Source organism: Dendropsophus ebraccatus, chromosome 4, assembly GCF_027789765.1.
Source record: "Dendropsophus ebraccatus isolate aDenEbr1 chromosome 4, aDenEbr1.pat, whole genome shotgun sequence".
NCBI classification, from domain to species: Eukaryota; Metazoa; Chordata; class Amphibia; order Anura; family Hylidae; genus Dendropsophus; species Dendropsophus ebraccatus.
In genome coordinates, this window is record NC_091457.1 from 80,576,862 (window position 1) to 80,598,487 (window position 21,626).

Below are 21,626 nucleotides of genomic sequence, written 5' to 3' on the forward strand. Positions count from 1 at the left end.
TCTATGCATCAATGGATGTAGTCCTCCTCAAAAATAAAATTGCCTTAATTTGCCTTGAATTTAGTTGAACCTAGTATAATTTTAAAATACAAAGGTCTACAGCACCCATTATAGTAAAATAGAGATGCTGAGACTGACAGTGATAAAATAGCCTTACTATTGATGACACAGAGAATTCAGCCTGCTGCTTGTAAAGTGATTAAGATAATAAATATACTGTATCTAAGGGTCCATTTACACAGAAAGATTATCTGACAGATTATCTGCCAAAGATTTGAAGCCAAAGCCAGGAATGGATGTGAAAAGCGAAGAAACCTCAGGCTTTCCTTTATGACCTGATCTCTGTTTATAGTCTGTTCCTGGCTTTGGCTTCAAATCTTTGGCAGATAATCTGTCAGATACTCTTTAGGTGTAAATGGACCCTAAGGGAATGGCTCTTTATGCAGTTGCCACATATATCCGTGCAAGCTTACAAAGCCGTAGAACGAGGTCAGTAGACCTTTATCTATCAGCTTCATCTCCGACTTGTGTTCACCAAATGTTTCATGAAACAAATGCAAATGTTACTTCTATTTCCTGCTCATTTCCTTGCCTGTTTCATCCCATTTACTCTAATTTCCTGCAGTTCATGTTGTGTTTTTCATCCTTAATGGTCAGCAGAACATATCAACCAGGCTTCTGGGAGATGATCAAATATGCCTGGATCCAGTATGTCAGCGTCCTGCTCATCTTTCTCTGGGTCTTTGAGAGAGTGAAAATCTTTGTCTTTCAGAACCAAGTATTTACTACGGTACCAGTGTCTTCATTGAAACAACACCAGAGCTGATATCACACTGGTTTTGGTAAAGCCATTGGCCTCTTGAGGATTGACATTTTTTTACTTTACTATACTATAATTGTACCTGGATTTTATTTTTGTTAATTTTTTTTTTTTTTTACAGCAATCAAGTTAACTTTGTCCTTATTTATTGAGAATATGATGACACATTGGACCCCCATTAATCATGAAGTGATGTTATGTTTCTTTTTTGAGAAGAGCTTATCAAAGTTTTATTTGACATAAGTCAGTGTGTTTCATTATTCCACTGCACATTCCTATATTTAAACAAGACAATTTTATTCAGGATTATGATTGTGTTTTTCAGATGATCTGAAGGAAGGTGTCCTATTTAGGTACAGATAGTATTTGTATAGCAATAAGGAAGACAGGAGTTTACTAGAGTGAGGTAGCAGCATTAAGGTCTTTTCACACTGCATCAGCATTGTCCAGCCGCTATAAACATCCGAAATACTCTTATGAGGGGTGTCACGTAGTGGTATATGTCAAACATTGGGTCCCATAGTAAAAGTATACTGCATGTATATGTTTATTTGTTCTTTTTTAAAGGATCTAGCTCAGTGGAATAGTGCGGATGCCTATGTTACTCCATCCAGCAGAACCCACCCCATATACCTCAGAAGCTAAAATGCCTCACTTTTGGGCCCTGGTTGGGTAAATGGGGATCAGTGCTTAGATGTGTTTAACACTTGCAATGGGACTTGCGTTTGGATTAAACTGAGTTGTCTGGACACTGATTAATGCAGCGTGAAACCAGCTTTACTGAAAACTCCCTTTAGAGAGCCCAACCTCTATGCTCTGAGCATTGGGGGCTCTCAACATTTAGCTAGTTGCAGTGGGACCTTCATTAAACAAGGTTGTTTGAAAGGTATATCCATAGAAATGAGCACACATAATTGCTGCAATAATGATGAGCATACACCAACATGGTCTGCTTAATGGTGTTTCCCACTTCCCTCAGAGCTTTAGAGTTCATAAGCAGTGACCCTGAACACTTTCAGCAATGGTTGTAGATTCCTGTAACTCAGGATCTGTGACGCAGGTACTTCTGCGGTGTTATAATTTTGGATCTGTTTGGAGAACTGATCTATCCTCCCTTTTCTGATGGTTGTAATGTTTTGACAACTATTTTTAGAGCTGTCTGATGTAATTTTAGGTTCAAGGTAAAAACATCTCAGGATTTCACATTCACGTCATGAACTTTGTTGCTACAGTCTTAAAATAATATTGCAACACACTGTGCTTTCCATCCTAGTCTCTAGTTCTTGTCAGGTACTAAATATTAAAATTAAAGGGGAGGTGGTTTTCCATTGATTTATCTTTTTTTCAATTTTTATTTTTTTTATTTTTTAGACATGTCAGAAGGATCATACCATTGGGTATATGCCCAATATGATCAGTTCCTGGTTCTGTTGATGGTTAGCGCTACATGACTGTGACCATAACACTGGAGGAGTGCTGCTCATTAACAGGGCTCTTTTCCCAAATTGGTCTACTTATTTAAAGCTTATGTTTAAGAAATGTTTATTAGGGTAAATTCACACGGGCGTCTCGCATAAAAAAACCGCAGCTAATCCGCAGCTAATCCGCAGCTAATCCGCAATACATTTATTATTCTTATTATTATTAATACGTGTATTGCGGATTAGGTGCGGATTAGGTGCGGATTAGCTGCGGTTTTTTTATGCGAGACGCCCGTGTGAATTTACCCTTATTCGTATAACCCATAATGTTTTCCTCTAATGCTTTAAACACAAATTTGTACATCCTATTTTTAAAGAATTTTGGATTTTATAGGATTGGAAGTATTTCTGGTGATACAGTACATTATGATTGCGATGATGATGATTACATTGTTTGTAAGAAAATATTTTGTACAATTTTTATATCGGTTCAATAAAAAAAACTTCACTATTACTGATTGTGTTTTTTTTTTTGCTTTTTTTATGTACTTTGCAACTGTACACCTGCATATGTCTTAGAAATTAAAGTTATTTTCAGTTTTGTGTTTTGGGGAATTTAAAAATGTACGTCATGGTGGCGCAAGGGGAGTTCAGAGAGGGGTCTTGCCGGGACCCCGATCTGAACGGCGCCACTCCCGGCTGCTATCTGCAGCCAAGAAGCGCCTCTATTTGACGGCACGGGTCCCGTAGCCGCTTCGGCTAATTAAGCATTTAAATGCAGCTGTCAAACATGAGACGGATATCCGTTCTTCTGGCCGGGCCGGGCCTCAGTGTCGCACTGACGCTGATCCCGGCTCGGCAATACATTGCTCTGGTCTGCAGCAGGCGAGTTATTTATTTATTATTACAATATGTCTCACCCGGGTCACTGACTATGTATTCTATAGCACTGGGTGGATTGCTGGTTATATTATACTACAAAAATCCATATGTTTCCCTAGGAAAAGGAGAAGGAGAAGGGCCCTGCAAGGAAATGTAACCTTTGTGGCGCCAGGCTCTCTTCGTCTTATAGGTAAAACATTTGTGCAGCCTGCATAGGATAGAGCCTCTTTTCTGTCTGAGATAAAAGACATGATGAAGGCTGAAATAGCAGCAGTTAAACCACCTCCTCCTACTGTATCTCCAGCACCATTACCAGTGCAAATAGATCCTGTAGGACCTGTAAATATATCCCCTACTAATGTGCTACCTATAACACCAGGTCCGTCTGACACTCCAGCTACAGTTACTCCATCACTCCCCCCTGACTGTAATCCAGTGGCTGTTGCGGGTCCTAGCTCTTTTGGAGAACTAGTAGTGAGACCAAAAAAGCGTAAGACTGTGTCTATATCATCTGACTCTGAATCAGAATCTGGTCAATTATCTGACTCCCCTGTAATATACTCTGAGGACTCGGATACTCAGGAGGGTGCCAGAAGATATATCTTTCCTACAGACCATACTGGAGCTCTCCTTAAAGCTGTTAGGAGCGCTCTTGGAATGGAAGATGTACAAGAAGAATTATCAGTCAAAGATAATCTCTTCGCAGGGTTAAAAACAACAAAGAAAACAGTGTTTCCTATTCATGAGTCTTTACATCAACTAATACAGGATGAATGGGAAGACCCAGAGAAACGGCTCATGGTTCCGTCCCAAATAAAAAGACGTCTCCCCTTTAGTGAGGAGGATATTGAAAAATGGGGTGAAGCTCCTAGGATTGACGCCCAAGTAGCTAAAACTACTAAGAAAACTACACTCTGATTTGAAGACTCCTCTCAGATGAAAGACCCATTGGATAGGAAGGCAGAAAGTCTTCTGAAAAAATCCTGGGATACAGTATCAATATCCCTAAAGAATAACATTGCGGCTACATGTGTAGCTCGTGCCTTACATGTCTGGATAGGACAATTAGAAGATCACCTAAGGAATAAGAAATCGAGGGAACAAATAATTGGATCACTCCCTCTTTTGAGGGATGCGGCAGCCTATCTGGCAGACTCAACAGCCAAAGCAATCAGAATATCGGCCAAAGATGGAGCACTGACCACTGCGGCTCGACGAGCCCTATGGCTTAAAAGCTGGACTGGAGATAATATCTCCAAGTCAAAACTCTGTGGCATTCCCTTTGAAGGGAACTATGTTTTTGGTTCAGCTCTAGATAAAATTGTAGAGAAAACGGCGGACAAAAAGAAGGCTCTACCCGAAGGGAAGACCCCCAAAAAGAAGGAACAATACAAACGGCCCAGATTCCAAGAAGACTATAAGGGCAAAGCCAAAACTGGCCGTTGGAGCTATAATAAAGGAGGAAAGGGGAAGAATATTTTTTTCAACCCCAAGGCCTCAAAAGACAAGCAATGACGACATTCCAGTAGTGGGGAGGCTGACCAAGTTTCGGGAGGCTTGGTACAACATCTCAAAAAACCATTGGATCCTCAAGATCATCTCCGTAGGATACAAAATAGAATTCCTGGAGCCCCCCCCAAGGAAATTTCTGATCTCCCGTCAAGTAGAGAGGCATCTACAAAAAGAGCTCGTAAAAAATGTAAACAAGCTCATATCTTTAAATGTAGTGATTCCTGTCCCAGTGGAGGAACTAGGGAAGGGTCATTACTCCAATCTTTTTCTGGTTCCCAAACCAAATGGATCCCACAGATTGATTATAAATCTCAAGCCTCAATCTCAAGTACATCAAATACTTGAGGTTCAAGATGGAATCAATCAAGTCCACTACGCCACTAATAACAAACAATGCGGTAATGGCATCCATCGATCTGAAGGATGCCTATTACCATATACCCATTCAGGCAGTATCTCAGAAGTTCCTCAGATTTGCCATCAAGATGGAGGATCAGGTCCGCCACTTTCAATTCCGTGCTCTACCCTTCGGAATTTCGTCCGCACCAAGGATTTTCTCCAGTGTCATGGGGGAAGTGATTTCCTACCTCCACCTGCAAAAGATCAATGTGGTATCCTACCTGGACGACCTCCTACTGATAGCGGAATCAGAACAGAAACTTCGTCAGGACCTTCAGGTAACTTCAGACATTCTGACTTCCTTAGGTTGGATTATAAACCAGGAAAAATCAGACTTAAACCCAGATACCCGAAAGACCTTTCTGGGGATTGTCCTAGACTCAAACAAACAAATGTCTTTCCTACCTCGAGAAAAAAGATCTTCTCTTATTCAGCGTATCAACCAATTCAGAGTAAAGAACTCTTGCAGGATCAGAGAGACCATGTCAATCCTGGGGTCGATGACAGCCTGCATACCAGCTGTATCATGGAGCCAAGCCCACTCAAGAACCCTTCAAGCCGCAATGCTCAGATCTTGGAACAAGAAAGATTCGGGTTTGGACAAAGTCATGTCTCTCTCCAAACAGGTCAAAGAATCCCTCCGGTGGTGGACCATCCCCTCCCATCCCCAAGACACTCCAGAAAATCAGGACAGAATAAATAACAATGATTCTTCTGACCCCATTCTGGCCAAAGAGGGCATGGTTCAGCCTACTACAAACCATGAGTCTGGAACCACCGATACAGCTTCCTCTCCTCCCAGATCTTCTCCATCAAGGTCCATTACATCACCCCAACCTGGAAGATCTACGGTTGACTGCATGGATCCTGAAAGGTCCATGTTAAAAAGTAGGGGACTTTCAGATGATGTAATTACCACCCTACAAAAAAGCAGGAAACTGGTAACTACAAAAATATATCTAAAAGTATGGAAGGTCTTCTCATCCTGGTGTCCATCTCCTCCACCGTTTCCAGCTCATCCTGACATACCATTAATTCTGGAATTCCTACAGGCTGGATTGAAGAAGGGGCTAAAACCCGCCACCTTAAAAGTACAGGTATCAGCCTTATCGGCCATATATGATATTAATATAGCTGACCATAGGTGGGTGAAAAAATTTATGAGTGCTTCCAGATCTAATCCTACTTTAAAAAATCTCGTTCCACCTTGGGACCTCAACACCGTCCTAGAAGGTCTAACTCGTCCTCCATTTGAACCATTATCAGAGGCCAGTATAAAAATTTTGTCCTGGAAGACGGCCTTCCTGGTGGCTATTGTCTCGGCCCGTAGGGTCTCAGAAATTCAAACCTTCACTATTAGGGAACCTTATTTTATTCTTCAATCAGACTGCATAGTTCTCAAAACTGATCCAAATTTCCTTCCCAAAGTGGTCTCTAATTTTCACCGTTCCCAAGATATATACCTACCATCCTTTTGTGAAACACCTAAGAATATCCAGGAAGAAAAACTTCATCTATTGGATGTTAAGAGAGAAGTCCTCCAATATGTAGAATCCTGCAGTTCTTGGAGACAAGATCAAGCTCTTTTTCTTCTATTCCAGGGGAAAAATAAGGGCAAAAAGGCTTCCAAAAGCATAATATCTCGCTGGATAAAAAACGCTATTCTAGAGGTCTACAAATTAATGAACTTACCTTCTCCTTTACCAATCAAAGCCCATTCCACCAGAGCAGTGTCCACTTCTTGGGCGGAGAGAGCCTGCGCGTCAATTGAACAGATCTGCAGGGCTGCTACTTGGTCAACGCCTCACACGTTCACCAGACACTACAGACTTCAGCTACAGCGGAACGAAGATCTTGCCTTCGGCAGAAAATTTCTGCAAGCTGTGGTCCCACCCTAAGGTAAATTGTTGGTATTCTCCTGTGGTGCCGTCATGAAGGTGAGGAGAGAAAATGGTATTAGTCTTACCGGTAAGACGGTTTCTCCGAACCTTCATGATGGCACCACCATCCCTCCCTAAATATTAAGTATTCACGTGGTGCTAGTGTTGTTATAAAATCACTGGTGTAAGTGGGAAGGGGAGGGGCTTTTAACCTCTCGTGTTTGTGCTTTTCCTGTCCCTCAGGGCTAAGTTAACTCCTGTGGTGCCGTCATGAAGGTTCGGAAAAACCGTCTTACCGGTAAGACTAATACCATTTTTACACCTGTATTGGACCATGTAAACACCAAGGCAATGAAAGAGATTATAGAGTTGTGGTAATTTCGAGCAAGCTACGGTTTGTCCAAACGTGAGCATGCAGCATTTGATTAGCGGTGGTTGCAGAAGTTGGATGCAGCCCTAGGGAGTCGTGGAAAACATGGATACAGCCATAGGCTATGTTCACACAACGTATATTTTTGTAAAACCACGGCCGTTGTATAACGTCCGTGATTATTACGAAAATATACGTTACCTTGCTGTCTATGGGATCCCGGCCAGAGTGTATACACTGGCCGGGATCCCTAGCGGCGCGGCAAACAAGTTCACGGCGCGGCGCGGCTGCTATTCATTGAATAGCAGCCGCAAAAAACCACAGTGTGCAGTGGAAAGTTCTGATGCGGACGCGCATCAGAACTCTGTGGCCTCAAAGATCTTCCGGCCAGTACTGCAGTACCAGCCGGGATGATCCTTTCAGAGACTGGCTGTTCCTAAACCCGTCCGGATCACGGAATGGCCGGTCTCATACGTTGTGTGAACCTAGCCATAGGCTGTATCCATGTTTTCCAAACAGTCTTAGGGCTGCACCCAACTTCTACAGCCACTGCTAATCAAATGCTGCACATTCAAGTTTGGACGGACCCGAGCATACTCAAGATGGTTTAGCTTAGAAATAGTAGGTGCTTGTTGCTGGGATAGATCGACAACATTGCGCTGCAGTTGGGGGTGTTTCGGTCGCATGCATTTCTTGGTGTCTGACCTGTAAAGGACAACCTTTTAGGTCGTGTATTTAGTATCACGCACTGTGGGTAATGTCTGGCTGTTTTTCAGCTCAGCCAGGACCAGTAATTCAAGCTTTACTGTATGGTTTACAAGAGGTTTGAGAGTCTAAAATTTACTTCCCTATCAATCATCATTTATAAACAGTAGAAAAGTGTCCAAAGAATGCCTCACCGTTAAATAGCGCTTTACAATGCACAGACAATGTCATATAGTACCCAGATTAATATGTTAAAGTGTCACTGTCGTTTTTTTTTTTTCTTTCAGAAATCAATAGTCCAGGCGATTTTAGAAAACTTTGTAATTGAGTTTATTAGGCAAATATGCCATTATCTGCATTCAAAAAGACTTTCCCCGGGTCCTCACCTCCCTCCTCTCTCTCATTCACTGCTCATTATCAGGAAATCTCGACTCTTTTATATCAGTTGAGCCCTGTCTAACCTATGGAGAGGGGAGGGGGAGGAGGGAGATTAGTCACCAGAAAAGAACAAAGGACTAAACAGTGGGACCTGTGTGAAAGCCGGTATTCACAGGTCAGAAAGGTCAGTGCTGACTTCAGAGGAGATAGCCTGGTGATGTAGCTGTAAATTAACTCTTTGTTGTCCTGTTTTGGTGCCTCGTCTCCCTTAACCCCTCACCTCTCTATAAGAGAACCATGAAGACAGGGGGGAGAGCTTCAAACTGCTTTTTCATGAAAACAATGCATTTTTCATGCTAATAAACCCAATTACAAAGTTTCTTAAAATCACCTGTACTATTGATTTCTGCAAAAAAAAAAAAAAAAAATGTAAACGACAGTGACACTTTAATGCCATATAGTTTTATCATGTCTATGACAATCTTAAAGGGATAGTGTCACTTTTTTTTTCTTTCTTTTTTTTTTTTTTTAAATGTAATTATAAAAAATAAGTGGTTTGGTATTTTTTATTTTGCCTGTAGTGTCAATGTTTTATAACACTGTGATGCTGGCCACAGGGGGCTGCCATGTTGAATAGCATCTGCGTATGGTGTCTTTGCACGACACACAGATGCTGTACAACACACACTTACAATGTGTTTCATGAGCTGTGTGCTCTGCATATTCAAAGGCATGCGTAGTACGTAGTAAACTATCGCTATTGCGAAAGACCTGAAATTGTTCACCAATTTACATGGAACGATAATCGTTACTTGCGGTCATCTTGTCTTCGATATCGCCTTCGGCACCACTGCGAACGACCGAACGATGTCTTATTCGGTGCAAACGAGCAACGATAAAAATAGGTCCAGGTCTTAAACGATCAACGATTTCTGGTTCGGTCGTTAATCGTTAACTGCTATTCAACCAAACGATTATCGCTTAGATTTGAATGATTTAACGATAATCTAAACGATAATTGTTCCGTGGAATAGGGCCCTGTCTTGTTGCTGTCCCCGTCTATATGCCGCTTCTCCCTCCCATCTGTATACTACTGCCGTCCCCCATTTGTATGCCGCTTCTCCCTCCCTTCTGTATACTGCTGCTGTCCCCTGCCCCCCCCCCCCTTGCTATGTGCCCCTGCTCTTCCCCGTCTCTGTGCCGCTGCTCAGTGGGAGTCTTATACAGTACAGTACAGGATACGGGGGATCTATGTTATCACCTGAGCTCCTCCTGCAGCTGTAGATTGTTGGATACCAGTGCAGCAACTGCCCGATCAGATCACTCAGTTTGGCTCAGTTCACTGCCCTGTACTCTGTACAGGCAGGGAACTTGGGCCAAACTGTGAGTGTTCTGATCGGGCATTTGCTGCGCTGGTATGCAACAATCTACAGCTGCAGGAGGAGCTCAGTTAATAACATCCCCTATATAATGGTAAAGCAATTTGTTGTAAATTTCAAGTTGTAATGATTAACTGTAACTCCTATCATGGGAGCTGATGGTGTGTTTGGTGTATTCCCCTATAGTTATATAATCACTGTGAAGTATATTGCATGTGTATGCTGGGAGTTATTGTCGGGTGCAAGCCAGATAAGGTACCAGTACATACATCTATTATCCTCCACAGTGATTATATAGGAATAAACCAAACTATCAGCTCCCAGGAGTAACTTATCCAGGACTATTGGCAACTATTTGTTTCACTGCAATTGATACATCTGTACAGGCAGCAAATATTGTAACCAATCACTGACTGCAGCAAAGGAGTTACAGTCACTTATTACAGTCAGCAGCTCTTGTCTCACTGTACTCTCCTGTATTATATACCTCCTCTTCCTGTGCAATGTGTGACACTGCTGACACCAGAGAACAATAGCCTGCATTCTTATATCTATCTATCTATCTATCTATGTAATGTATGACACTGCTGACACCAGAGAACAATAGCCTGTACATATATATATATATATACACACACACACAGTGGTGCTTTGAATTACGAGCATTATTCGTTCCTTGTCCGTGCTTGTAATCCAAATCTACTCTTAAACCAAAGCAAATTTTCCCATTAGAAATCATAGAAATGCAGACAATTTGTTCCACACCCCAAAAATGATTTATTATTCTGAATAACATGTAAAACTAATGAAACAAACATTCAGAAATAAGCAGAATATGTGATATTATAAGTTACTGTACAGTACTGGTGAGGATGGGAAACACGGGGCGGACAGAGACTGCAGTGAGCATGAAGGAATGAGCAGGACAGATGTGGGCACATACATGCAGCACTTTCCGTCCGGAGAGATTACCTCCACAGTCCTGTCCCCTGATGCAAGCCCCAGCCTAAAGTGGATTTGCTATGATTTGGAAGGTGAGGGAGACTTCCTGGGTCAGAATACTGGGCTGTAGACACCGCTATGCAGGCGATGCCCCTCCTCCACTCGCGCTCCCACCCAGTACAGGGAGCTCTTAAACCAATGCAATGCTCTTAAACCAAGTCACAATTTTGAAAAACTGAGAGCTCTTAAACCAAAACGATCTTAAACCAGGTTACTCTTAAACCAAGGTACCACTGTGTGTAAATATATATATATACCTCCTCTCCATGTGTGACACTGCTGACACCAGCGAACAATAGCCTGTACTCTCCTATATATATATATATATATATATATATATATATATATATATATATATATATATATATAGTGGTACCTTGGTTTAAGAGTAACTTGGTTTAAGAGCTCTCAGTTTTTCAAAATTGTGACTTGGTTTAAGAGCATTGCTTTGGTGTAAGAGCTCCCTGTACTGGGTGGGAGTGGGGGAGGGGCGTGGTCTGCATAGCGTGGTCTACAGAACTACTCTGACCCAGGAAGTCTCCCCCACCTTCCAAATCATATCATATCCACTTAAGGCCGGGGCTCACATCAGGGGACAGGACTGAGGAGGTTATCTCTCCATAGCTGTATCCCCTCTCTCCCCAGACAGAGAGTGCTGCATGTATGTGCCCACATCTGTCCTGCTCATACCTTCATGCTCCCTGCAGTCTCTGTCCACCCTTGTGTTTCCCATCCTCTCCATTACTGTACAGTAACTTATAATATCACATATTCTGCTGTTTCTGAATGTTTGTTTCATTTGTTTTACATTTTATTCAGAATAAAAAAGTATAAAATTTACTCGCCTGAAATTTTTATTTCCTGGAGTCCGAAGGCAGCACACTAATGGGTTAATGGATTCCCGTTGACCCGGCACAGAAGGGGTTAATCTAGCAATAAACACAAAATAGATTAATAGCGCACACCTGGCAACCCCCTATAAGAGCCCCATGGAAACCACAGAACACTGTATTGTATGCAAGCAATATTTATTGGGGGGGTATATTGTGCTGCCTTCGGACTCCAGGAAATAAAAATTTCAGGCAAGTAAATTTTATACTTCCTGATCGTCCTCAGGCAGCACACTAATGGGACATTCAAAGCAATGAACTTAAGAGGGGAGGGTATTGAGATTTACTGCTTGTAGCACGCTCATGCCAAAGGCTGAACCCTCGGAAGATGTAATATCAAGTTGGTAATGCTTCAAGTCCTACTGAAGAGTAGCAATGTCGGATTAGATCTTTGATCCAGCGAGCTAAAGAAGCTTTACTTGCTCTCTTGCCTTTGTTTTCTCCACACATTTAAACAAACAAGGCTTCCGTCTGTCTGAAAGGGGCTGTTTTTTCCAAGTATTTTTCAATGGATCTTTTGATGTCTAATAAACGCAATGTTTGATCTTCAGTTTCACCTACCACAGGTAGGACTATTTCCTGATTTAGATTTTCCGTAGAAGGCACCTTTGGCAAAAAACCAGGCATGGTTCTTAGGACCACTTTATCATTGAGGAGCTTGAGATATGGATCTTTGCAAGAAAGTGCATGTAATTCACTTATTCTCCTGGCCGATGTTACTGCGATCAAAAACAATGTTTTCCATGATAGCCACTTCAGTTCTGTATCCTCTATTGGTTCAAATGGCTGCTCTGTCAGACATTTGAGCACGATGGTAAGATCCCAGGTAGGTACGGGATTATGGTAACTGGGTCTGAGTTTTGCAACGGCTCTGAAGAATCTTGATATCAGAGGAGTTTTAGAAAAAAGGCCATCGAGGTGAGCGTTAATAGCCGTTAGATGGACTTTTAGAGTATTAGGCTTTAAGCCTTTCTGAAACCCCTCTTGCAGAAACTGGAGAACAGATGATATCTCTTTCATTCTTCTGTTGTTGGAGACACACCATGCGAAGTAGATGCGCCAAACTCTAGAATAGACCTTCATCGTAGTTGTTTTTCTTGAGGCTAAGAGAGTTTGAACAACTTCATCTGAAAGACCTTGAGCTTTTAAGGAGTGGAGTTCATGTTCCATGCTGTCAGATGGAGCTTGGACAAATGAGGATGTAGAAGGCCGTTCTGTTGTAACAGATCTTTGCGGAGAGGCAACTTCCAGAATACGCTTTTCGAAAGACTCCACGCAAGGGGAAACCAGGCCCGGCGGGGCCAATATGGCAGAATGACTATTGCTCTGGCCTTCTCGTCTCAAATTTTCTTCAAGACTCTTGGTATGAGTGGAAATGGTGGAAACGCATAGATGAAGATTTTGGTCCAGGAGATCGATAGACCGTCCACTGCGAATGGATGATCCTTCCTGGATAGAGAGCAGAACTGATCTAGCTTCGCATTGAGGCGATTGGCCATGACGTCCACTTGAGGGTGTCCCCATAACTCCAGTATTTTGTTGAAAACTGATGTGTTCAACTCCCACTCGCCTTGCAGTAATGTCTTCCTGCTCAAAAGGTCTGCTGTAACATTGAGTGAGCCTTTGATATGGACCGCTGATATTTGCAGAAGATTCGCTTCGGCCCATGACATGAGGCGAGTGCATTCCAACTGAAGAGATTGGCTTCTGGTTCCTCCTTGTTTGTTTATATAGAACACAGCTGTGATGTTGTCCGTCTTAATCTGAACCGCTTTGTTGAGGAGGATGTATTGGAAATGATGCAGCGCTAGTCTGATCGCTCTCAGCTCCCTCATATTGGACGTGAGCCTCTGGTCTTGATAGGACCACTTGCGCTGAACCCACAGAGAGTTTACATGGGCACCCCAACCGGAGCCTGAGGCATCCGTAGTGAGGACTACTTGATGCTGGGGTAGTAGACTTTTCCCTTTCGTGAGGCGAGAGCGGGTCAGCCACCAAGTTAGATCCTGTTTGACCAGGTGAGACAGGAATCATTCTTTCTAGATCTTCTGGACATCTCTCCCATCGAGCGAGAATGTGTCTTTGCAGAACCCTGATATGAGCTCTCGCCCATTGGACTGCTTCGATGGCTGAGGTAAGCATGCCTAGGGTTCTCATAGCAAAGCGGATGGAGCAATGATTCATGCTGATCAGAGAGCTCACCGTGTTCTTTATCTTCATCACTCTCTCTAGTGAGAAAAAAAGTTGCATCTGTTGCGAGTTGACGAAGCCAAGATAAGTCAACCTTGTTAAAGGGTTGAGGTTGGATTTCTTGAGGTTTATAATAAACCCATGGTCCTGAAGAGTCGTCATTGTCTGATTCAGATGAAGCATTAGAGCGGTTATAAGCCAGTCGTCCAGGTACGGGGTAACACAGATGCCCTGCTCCCTCAGGTGTGCTGTTAAGACGACTGCAATCTTTGTGAACACCCGTGGGGCTGATGTAATCCCGAACGGCAGACAGGTGAACTGAAGATGGACCACTTTCTTCTGATGCAGAAATGCTACTCTGAGGTATTTTCTGTGCTGTTTTAGGATTGGTACATGCAGGTACGCATCTTGTAAGTCAATGGTGGCCATGAAATCTCCTTGTTGCAATGACAGAACTGCTGTCTGAATCGTTTCCATCCTGAATTTTTTCTTGAGGTAGGTGAGATTGATCACCAATCTCCAAGTCCCTCCGGACTTTGGTACAGCAAATATTGGAGAATACACTCCACATTCCTCTCCAGAGGAGGCACTTCCTCCAGAGCATTCTTCTGAATGAATTCCTGAAGGAGCTGATGTATGATTTGGTTGTTTCCTCTGTTGAGGATAAACCGATCTGGTGGAAAGTCTTTTAGTTCTAGGCAATAACCTCTTTGTAGAGTGGAATTTACCCAGGCATCTGATGATGTTGTTGACCAGACCGAAGCGAAATCTAGGAGCCTTGCACCAACCGGAGGGGACGGAGACCTGGCGTCACATGCGCTCATCTTTTGTGGCGTCAGACTTTTTCTTTGAAGATCCAGGTCGCTGCTGCTGCTTCTTCCTGAACTGTCCTCTTCCTCTGGAGGGGCGAAAATTATACTGTCTTTTCGGTGACCTTGTATAAGAGGTTTTAAATGGTTTGAAGGTCTTTTTCTTTGGAAAAAATGATCCTTTATTATTGGTAATTTATTAAGGATAGATTCCAATTGTGGCCCAAACAGTGAGGAAGGGTGGAAAGGAAGGGATACGAAGTGATTTTTAGACAGAATGTCCCCTTCCCACAACTTCAGCCAAAGCACACGCCTTGCCGCGTTGGACAACGCCATACATCTAGAAGAGTATTTTAAGGCGTCCATAGTTGCTTTACATAAGAAATCTGCCGCGGTCTTCATCAGAGACAAATCTTTGAGTAAGTCTTCTCTTGGTACTCTATCTTCAATGTCATGTGATAGTTGACTTAACCAAACACGAAGCGATCTGGCTACTGGAATGGTTGTCATGGAGATCTTTGAGGAACTAGCTGCAGCTGCATAGGTTTTTTTGCACAACGTATCTGCTTTTCTTTCCATTGGATCTGATAGTAAAGCTGACTCTTCTGCCGGAAAATAAGCTTTTTTGGAAAGTTGTGCCGCAGGTTGATCCACCTTCCATGTTGGAGGTGGCGAGAGTCACAGGTGAGGCAGAGGTAAACCGTTCAGGGGCCAGAAAAAGTTTGGCATGAACATCTGCAAGGCGCACAAAGCCTTTAATCCCACTTTGCAGCTCCAGAGCCAGGCGTGGGAACAGCTGAGGGACCAGGATAACCCTGGTATACGGCTGTATATATGTATCAGACCTCAGGGACTGGACCAGGCACAGTATAGAGGTTGATTTTTATTGATTATTTCTTCTGAGAAAAACATCCTTCTGTCCGAGAAGAGAAGAAAATACAGTGTTCTGTGGTTTCCTTGGGGCTCTTATAGGGGGTTACCAGGTGTGCAGTATTAATCTATTTTGTGTTTATTGCTAGATTAACCCCTTCTGTGCCGGGTTAACGGGAATCCATTAACCCATTAGTGTGCTACCTGAGGACGATCAGGAAATCATTATTTTTGGAGTGTGGAACCAGTTGTCTGCATATCAGTGATTTTTTTATGGAAAAATTTGCTTTGGTTTAAGAGTGGATTTGGATTACAAGCACAGTCCCGGAACAAATTATGCTCGTAATCCAAGGCACCACTGTATATATATATATATATATATATATATATATATATATATATATATATATATATACCTTCTCTACCTGTGTAATATGTGACACTGCGGACACCAGAGAGCAATAGCCTGTACTCTCCTGTATGTATGTATATATATATACATCCGTCGGCTGTACGCGCGCCTTTCCGCCGGTTCCATAGACACCATTTTCAAATTTCCTTACCATTTTCATATTTCTTTACATGTAAAAAAAATTAAGAAATTAACAACAAAAAAACTAATTCAATTTTATTATTTTAATTTTTTTTTACTTTGTGACACATTCCCTTTAAGCAGTAATTTCAAATCAATGTCACACAGTGCATTACCACTACTTGCTGGTAAAGGCTCTTTGGTAGGTCTTTGCCTGGTTATGTAGCTTTTATGTCTGCCTGGTTTAGATACAAAACAAAGAAATACCACTAAAAAAATAAATATATATCACTTAAACAACAAAATACTGACTACAACAGTCCAGGTAGGCTTTAAGTGACACTGTCATTATCACTTTCAAAATCTAAATTAACAGTAGATGTGATATAAAGCAAGTTTGCATTTTACATGTATTATTTATCTTATGCTTTATAACAAAGCTATACTTACCAGAAATCCAGGTCCAGTCTTCTGAAGACAGCTATCCTTTTTTCAGGTCCAGTCTCCTGAAGGCAGCTATATAACAGCTATACTTACTGTATCCAGGTCCAGTCTCCTGAAGGCAGCTATATAACAGCTATACTTACTGTATCCAGGTCCAGTCTCCTGGAGGCAGCTATATAACAGCTATACTTACTGTATCCAGGTCCAGTCTCCTAAAGGCAGCTATATAACAGCTATACTTACTGTATCCAGGTCCAGTCTCCTGAAGGCAGCTATATAACAGCTATACTTACTGTATGCAGGTCCAGTCTCCTGAAGGCAGCTATATAACAGCTATACTTACTGTATCCAGGTCCAGTCTCCTGAAGGCAGCTATATAACAGCTTTACTTACTGTATCCAGGTCCAGTCTCCTGAAGGCAGCTATATAACAGCTTTACTTACTGTATCTAGGTCCAGTCTCCTGAAGGCAGCTATATAACAGCTATACTTACTGTATCCAGGTCCAGTTTCCTGAAGTCAGCTATATAACAGCTATATTTACTGTATCCAGGTCCAGTCTCCTAAAGGCAGCTATATAACAGCTATACTTACTGTATCCAGGTCCAGTCTCCTGAAGGCAGCTATATAACAGCTATACTTACTGTATCCAGGTCCAGTCTCCTGAAGGCAGCTATATAACAGCTATACTTACTGTATCCAGGTCCAGTCTCCTGAAAGCAGCTATATAACAGCTATACTTACTGTATCCAGGTCCAGTCTCCTGAAGCTTTTTAGTCTTGAGCTGGTTGAAAAAAAGAGACTAAACCACAGGAAGTACTTGTAGAAAGGAAAAATCCAAGTGCACTCAACCGGTCCGGTAAAAATGCTTGCTTTATTCAGTTCATACGTTCATGTTGGTACAGTGCGGGGTAGAGGGGAGAGGGACGCCAACACCTTCCACTAGGGATGACAGCTGTTTCACGCCTCGTAATCGGCGTTTCTTCAGATCCCGCCATTTCGGTCACGTCACCTCATATAGTCACATGACGTGACGTGTCAGAGTAGTGGGCGTTACAATGTGTCTTTAAAACAACAAAGTGTTACACATACAAAAGAAGAAAGTGTATATAAACAAATCCAAGACGAGTATTTACAAGAACATACTTAGGTCCGTACAGTCATTCAGACCTATATGACCCTGTGCATTCGTAGCAAGTATCATGCGTGATTCGCATTGGAGTAACTGCCGATTGGCGTCTCCGCTTCCTTTATATTGTACTCGTTTGAGGCCCATGAATTTGAGATCATTTATGTTTCCTTTATGTTTACTATTCATGTGGTCTATTAACCGCGGTGCCACTTGTCCTGTGCGCAGTGACCTGATATGCTCGCTAAATCGCTTGTTCATGGGGCGGATGGCCTTCCCTATATAAAAGAAGCCGCAGGTGCATACCAAAGCGTATACTACTGATTTTGTTTTACAACATATCATATCAGAAATGTCGCAATTGTAGCCGCCTAGATTTACTGTCTTACATTGTTGCATGTTGGGGCACCATTTACAATTACCACATTTATAGTTGCCGTGTAGGGTGTTACTGAGCCAGTTTACCTTTTTTTGTGTATCTCTATTTGAGTATTTACTGCGTACTATAATATCTTTAATATTTTTGGTACGTCTAAAGGTAATCATGGGTTTGTTTGTGTAAGATTTTGCATAGAGTGAATCATGTTGGATAATGTACCAATTGTCAGAGATAATTCTACGTATGGTATCTGCTAGTGGGCTATATTTAAAGGAGAAAACAAAACGTGTTTTTTCATCAGTGCATTTCTTTGGGCGTTTTTTAGAAAACAATAAATCCCTTTGCTGTTGTTTGTAGGCCCTGTCATTTGCCTTCAGCAATATCTCGTATGGGTATCCTCTTCTAAGAAGACGTTCGGTGAGTTCTTTAGCTTGTGTCAAGTATGTTTCATCAGAATTATTAATCCTCCGTAAGTGGAGGTATTGTCCGTAAGGGACAGCTGTCTTTGTATGTGGAGGATGATAGCTGGAATGGTGGAGAATAGCATTTGACGCTGTAGGCTTACGATAACTTGTAGTCTTTATGTGATTGTTCTGTATGGAAACAAGAACATCCAAAAACTCTATTTGTGTATTATGATGTTTGCTTGTGAATGTCATGTTCATGTTATTGTTATTTAGGTATTCAATAAATGAAACAAACTCTTCGGTTGTTCCCGACCAGATGACAAAAATATCGTCCACAAACCTTTTGTAGCAATTTAAATATCTGATATAAGGGTTACTGGCAGAGAATACGATGTCTCTTTCCAACATGGCGAGGTATAGGTTGGCGAGGGTACATGCGATGGGCGTACCCATCGCCGTACCCTCGCCCTGCCTATACCACTCGTCATCAAACTGAAAACAATTGTTTTGCAAAATAAAATATAGAGCCTCACAGATGAAATCAATGAAATCCCTAGACCACATGAATAGTAAACATAAAGGAAACATAAATAATCTCAAATTCATGGGCCTCAAACGAGTACAATATAAAGGAAGCGGAGACGCCAATCGGCAGTTACTCCAATGCGAATCACGTATGATACTTGCTACGAATGCACAGGGTCATATAGGTCTGAATGAACGTACGGACCTAAGTATGTTCTTGTAAATACTCGTCTTGGATTTGTTTATATACACTTTTTTCTTTTGTATGTGTAACACTTTGTTGTTTTAAAGACACATTGTAACGCCCACTACTCTGACACGTCACGTCATGTGACTATATGAGGTGACGTGACCGACCGGGCGGGATCTGAAGAAACGCCGATTACGAGGCGTGGAACAGCTGTCATCCCTAGTGGAAGGTGTTGGCGTCCCTCTCCCCTCTACCCCGCACTGTACCAACATGAACGTATGAATTGAATAAAGCAAGCATTTTTACCGGACCGGGTGAGTGCACTTGGATTTTTCCTTTCTACAAGTACTGCATGTAATATCATTCAGCTCTGTCCAACTGTTGCACCACCGTAAGGTAGTGGCTCAATCAGGAGCACAGCCATATGCATACAGCTGGTGAGGCTATTACCATACAAGAAGCCTAAGTGGTGCCGACTCTCTCTGCCTATACTATGACTGTGATTACTTGACTGCTTCTATATGAGTCTGAGCACACTTACACAGGCCTGCTTGTAAGACCTCCAATAATGGAATCCAATATGGACATAACCGTGGAGGCCAATCTTGAATTAGCCGCAAATCAACTAGCTGCATTTACTTTAGATGTGGGACGACAGGACGCCAACACCTTCTTTATGACATGTGAAAACAAGGACATAACACAAAATATGAGTGCAAAAGGACTCGAATATAAAGTGCACAACCTAGCAGAGCGTGAAATGCGCCTTTTTTGGACCCTGAGCTCTTTGAGATCATATTTAGAATGTGAACGGGTCCCAAGAGGGCTTAGAACATACAATGAACCCTCACAGTTTACAGACGACCAAGAGTTCGTGAAAGAGTGGAAAGAGCTACATCAAATGCATTCAATAAATCTTATGAAATCGATAATAAAAAGAAATGAAAAAGAGTATGAATTTATAACAACTGAATTACTAAAAACGAAAACTGAACTACGAACCAGGCTAAAAGAGAGTGATTTCACAGCTTTCCAAAAAAAGCTTGATGAAAAACTAACAAGATTACAAAACGAAATAAAAGAGGTTAAAAAGGATAAATTCATTCGAGACAAAGTGGACTATATGACAGGACGGGAATTTGAGAAGAGGAAATTGCAGAATCCACCTCGCAAATACAATAAACGTGAGCCAAATACCAACAAAAGCAATAAAAATAAAAAACAATTTGGAGCAAAGAAAAAAAACAGTGATTTTTGGACAACTGAATCCGACACATCTTCTAATGATGAAAAACAGAACCCCCAAGGACAAAATAAGCCTAAAAATAACCCCAAGGAGAAAGTAAGAGCAACCACAACATCCAAGGAGCCTCTCCCTTTAGGAAAAGGAAAACCCGACGAGGAGGAAGACGAAGAAATAAAAAGGATTGGAACAAAACGGAAGCAAGTATCGTGGAAAGACTAGACAATGTGAACACTCCCTTAATAAACGAACCGTCGCTTGTGGTCAATCTCACTGATCTAGAATTAAGCGACCCAGTAATGTCCGTATTGAATAAGGGACTAAATTACTGTCTGACTGAGGAATTTAATTTGGTGGATTTCCAAATAGATATGTTTAACCCCTTAACGACATCGGGCGTAAATTTACGCCCTCGCGCCCTGGTACTTAGCGCATCAGGGCGTAAATTTACGCCCGATGTTTCCGCGATCGCTGCGTGTTCGCACACACCGATCGGGGAAGATGGCCTGCTATAAATCATAGCAGGCCATCTTAGCTTCTCGGCACGGGGGGTGGTTAACACCCCCTGTGCTTACGATCGCCGCTATTGGCTGATCAATTCAGATCAGCCAATAGCGGCGATTGGAACCTTTCCGGGACCCGGAAAAAAATGGCGGTCGGTGCTGTCCGAGGACGGCACCGACCGCCATTACTGTAAAACGTAATGGTGGTCACGGTGCCACCGGCCCGATCGCCGTGAACGGCCGGCCGGTACCGGCCGGCCGTTCACGGCGATCGGGCCGGTGGCACGGCGATCAGAGTCCCCCAAAATAGTAAATACCTGCTCTGGACCCCTCAGCTAGGTAGCTGAGGGGTCCAGAGCAGGTATTTGTACATTACTCACCTGTCCCGGGGTCCTGATCGGCGTCTTCCGGGTTCGCGGCGTCCTCCGTCTTCTCCTTCGGTCTTCGGCTCTTTCCGGCCGTCCCCATCGTCTTTTTTCAGCTATTTTCGGCACCAGCCTCGTCTTTTTCCGGATTTTGCGCTCTGCTGCCCTCTAGTGGCTGATATGTGTAATACACTTATCAGCAGCTACAGGGATATTCAGAATGTAGAAATTTTTTATTTTTTTTTTCCAAATTTTTTTTTTCTATTTTCTGCACCCTATCGCCGCTGAGTGTTGATCAGCATCGCACGAAGGTGCGCTGCTAATCAGCAACTCCTCCTTTTTGGCGTGGGGTGTTTTTTTTCTATATCCTACTGCCACGGTCTGCTGATAAGTGCCGCACATA

General features: G+C 42.5%; 1 protein-coding gene across 3 annotated transcripts in view; it reads left to right on the forward strand.

Moving 5' to 3' along the window:
* Positions 1 to 21,626, forward strand: part of TMEM231 (transmembrane protein 231) — a 100,213-nt gene that overhangs the window by 17,562 nt on the left and 61,025 nt on the right. The window contains exon 8 of one of the 3 annotated variants that reach the window (XM_069966152.1): positions 663 to 2,368. The exons of the other annotated variants lie outside the window; for them this stretch is intronic. Coding sequence (XP_069822253.1) covers positions 663 to 826 — 164 coding nt within the window. The 3' untranslated portion in view covers positions 827 to 2,368. Of the gene's footprint in view, positions 1 to 662; positions 2,369 to 21,626 lie in introns of those variants that run through there. 3 annotated transcript variants of the gene reach the window in all.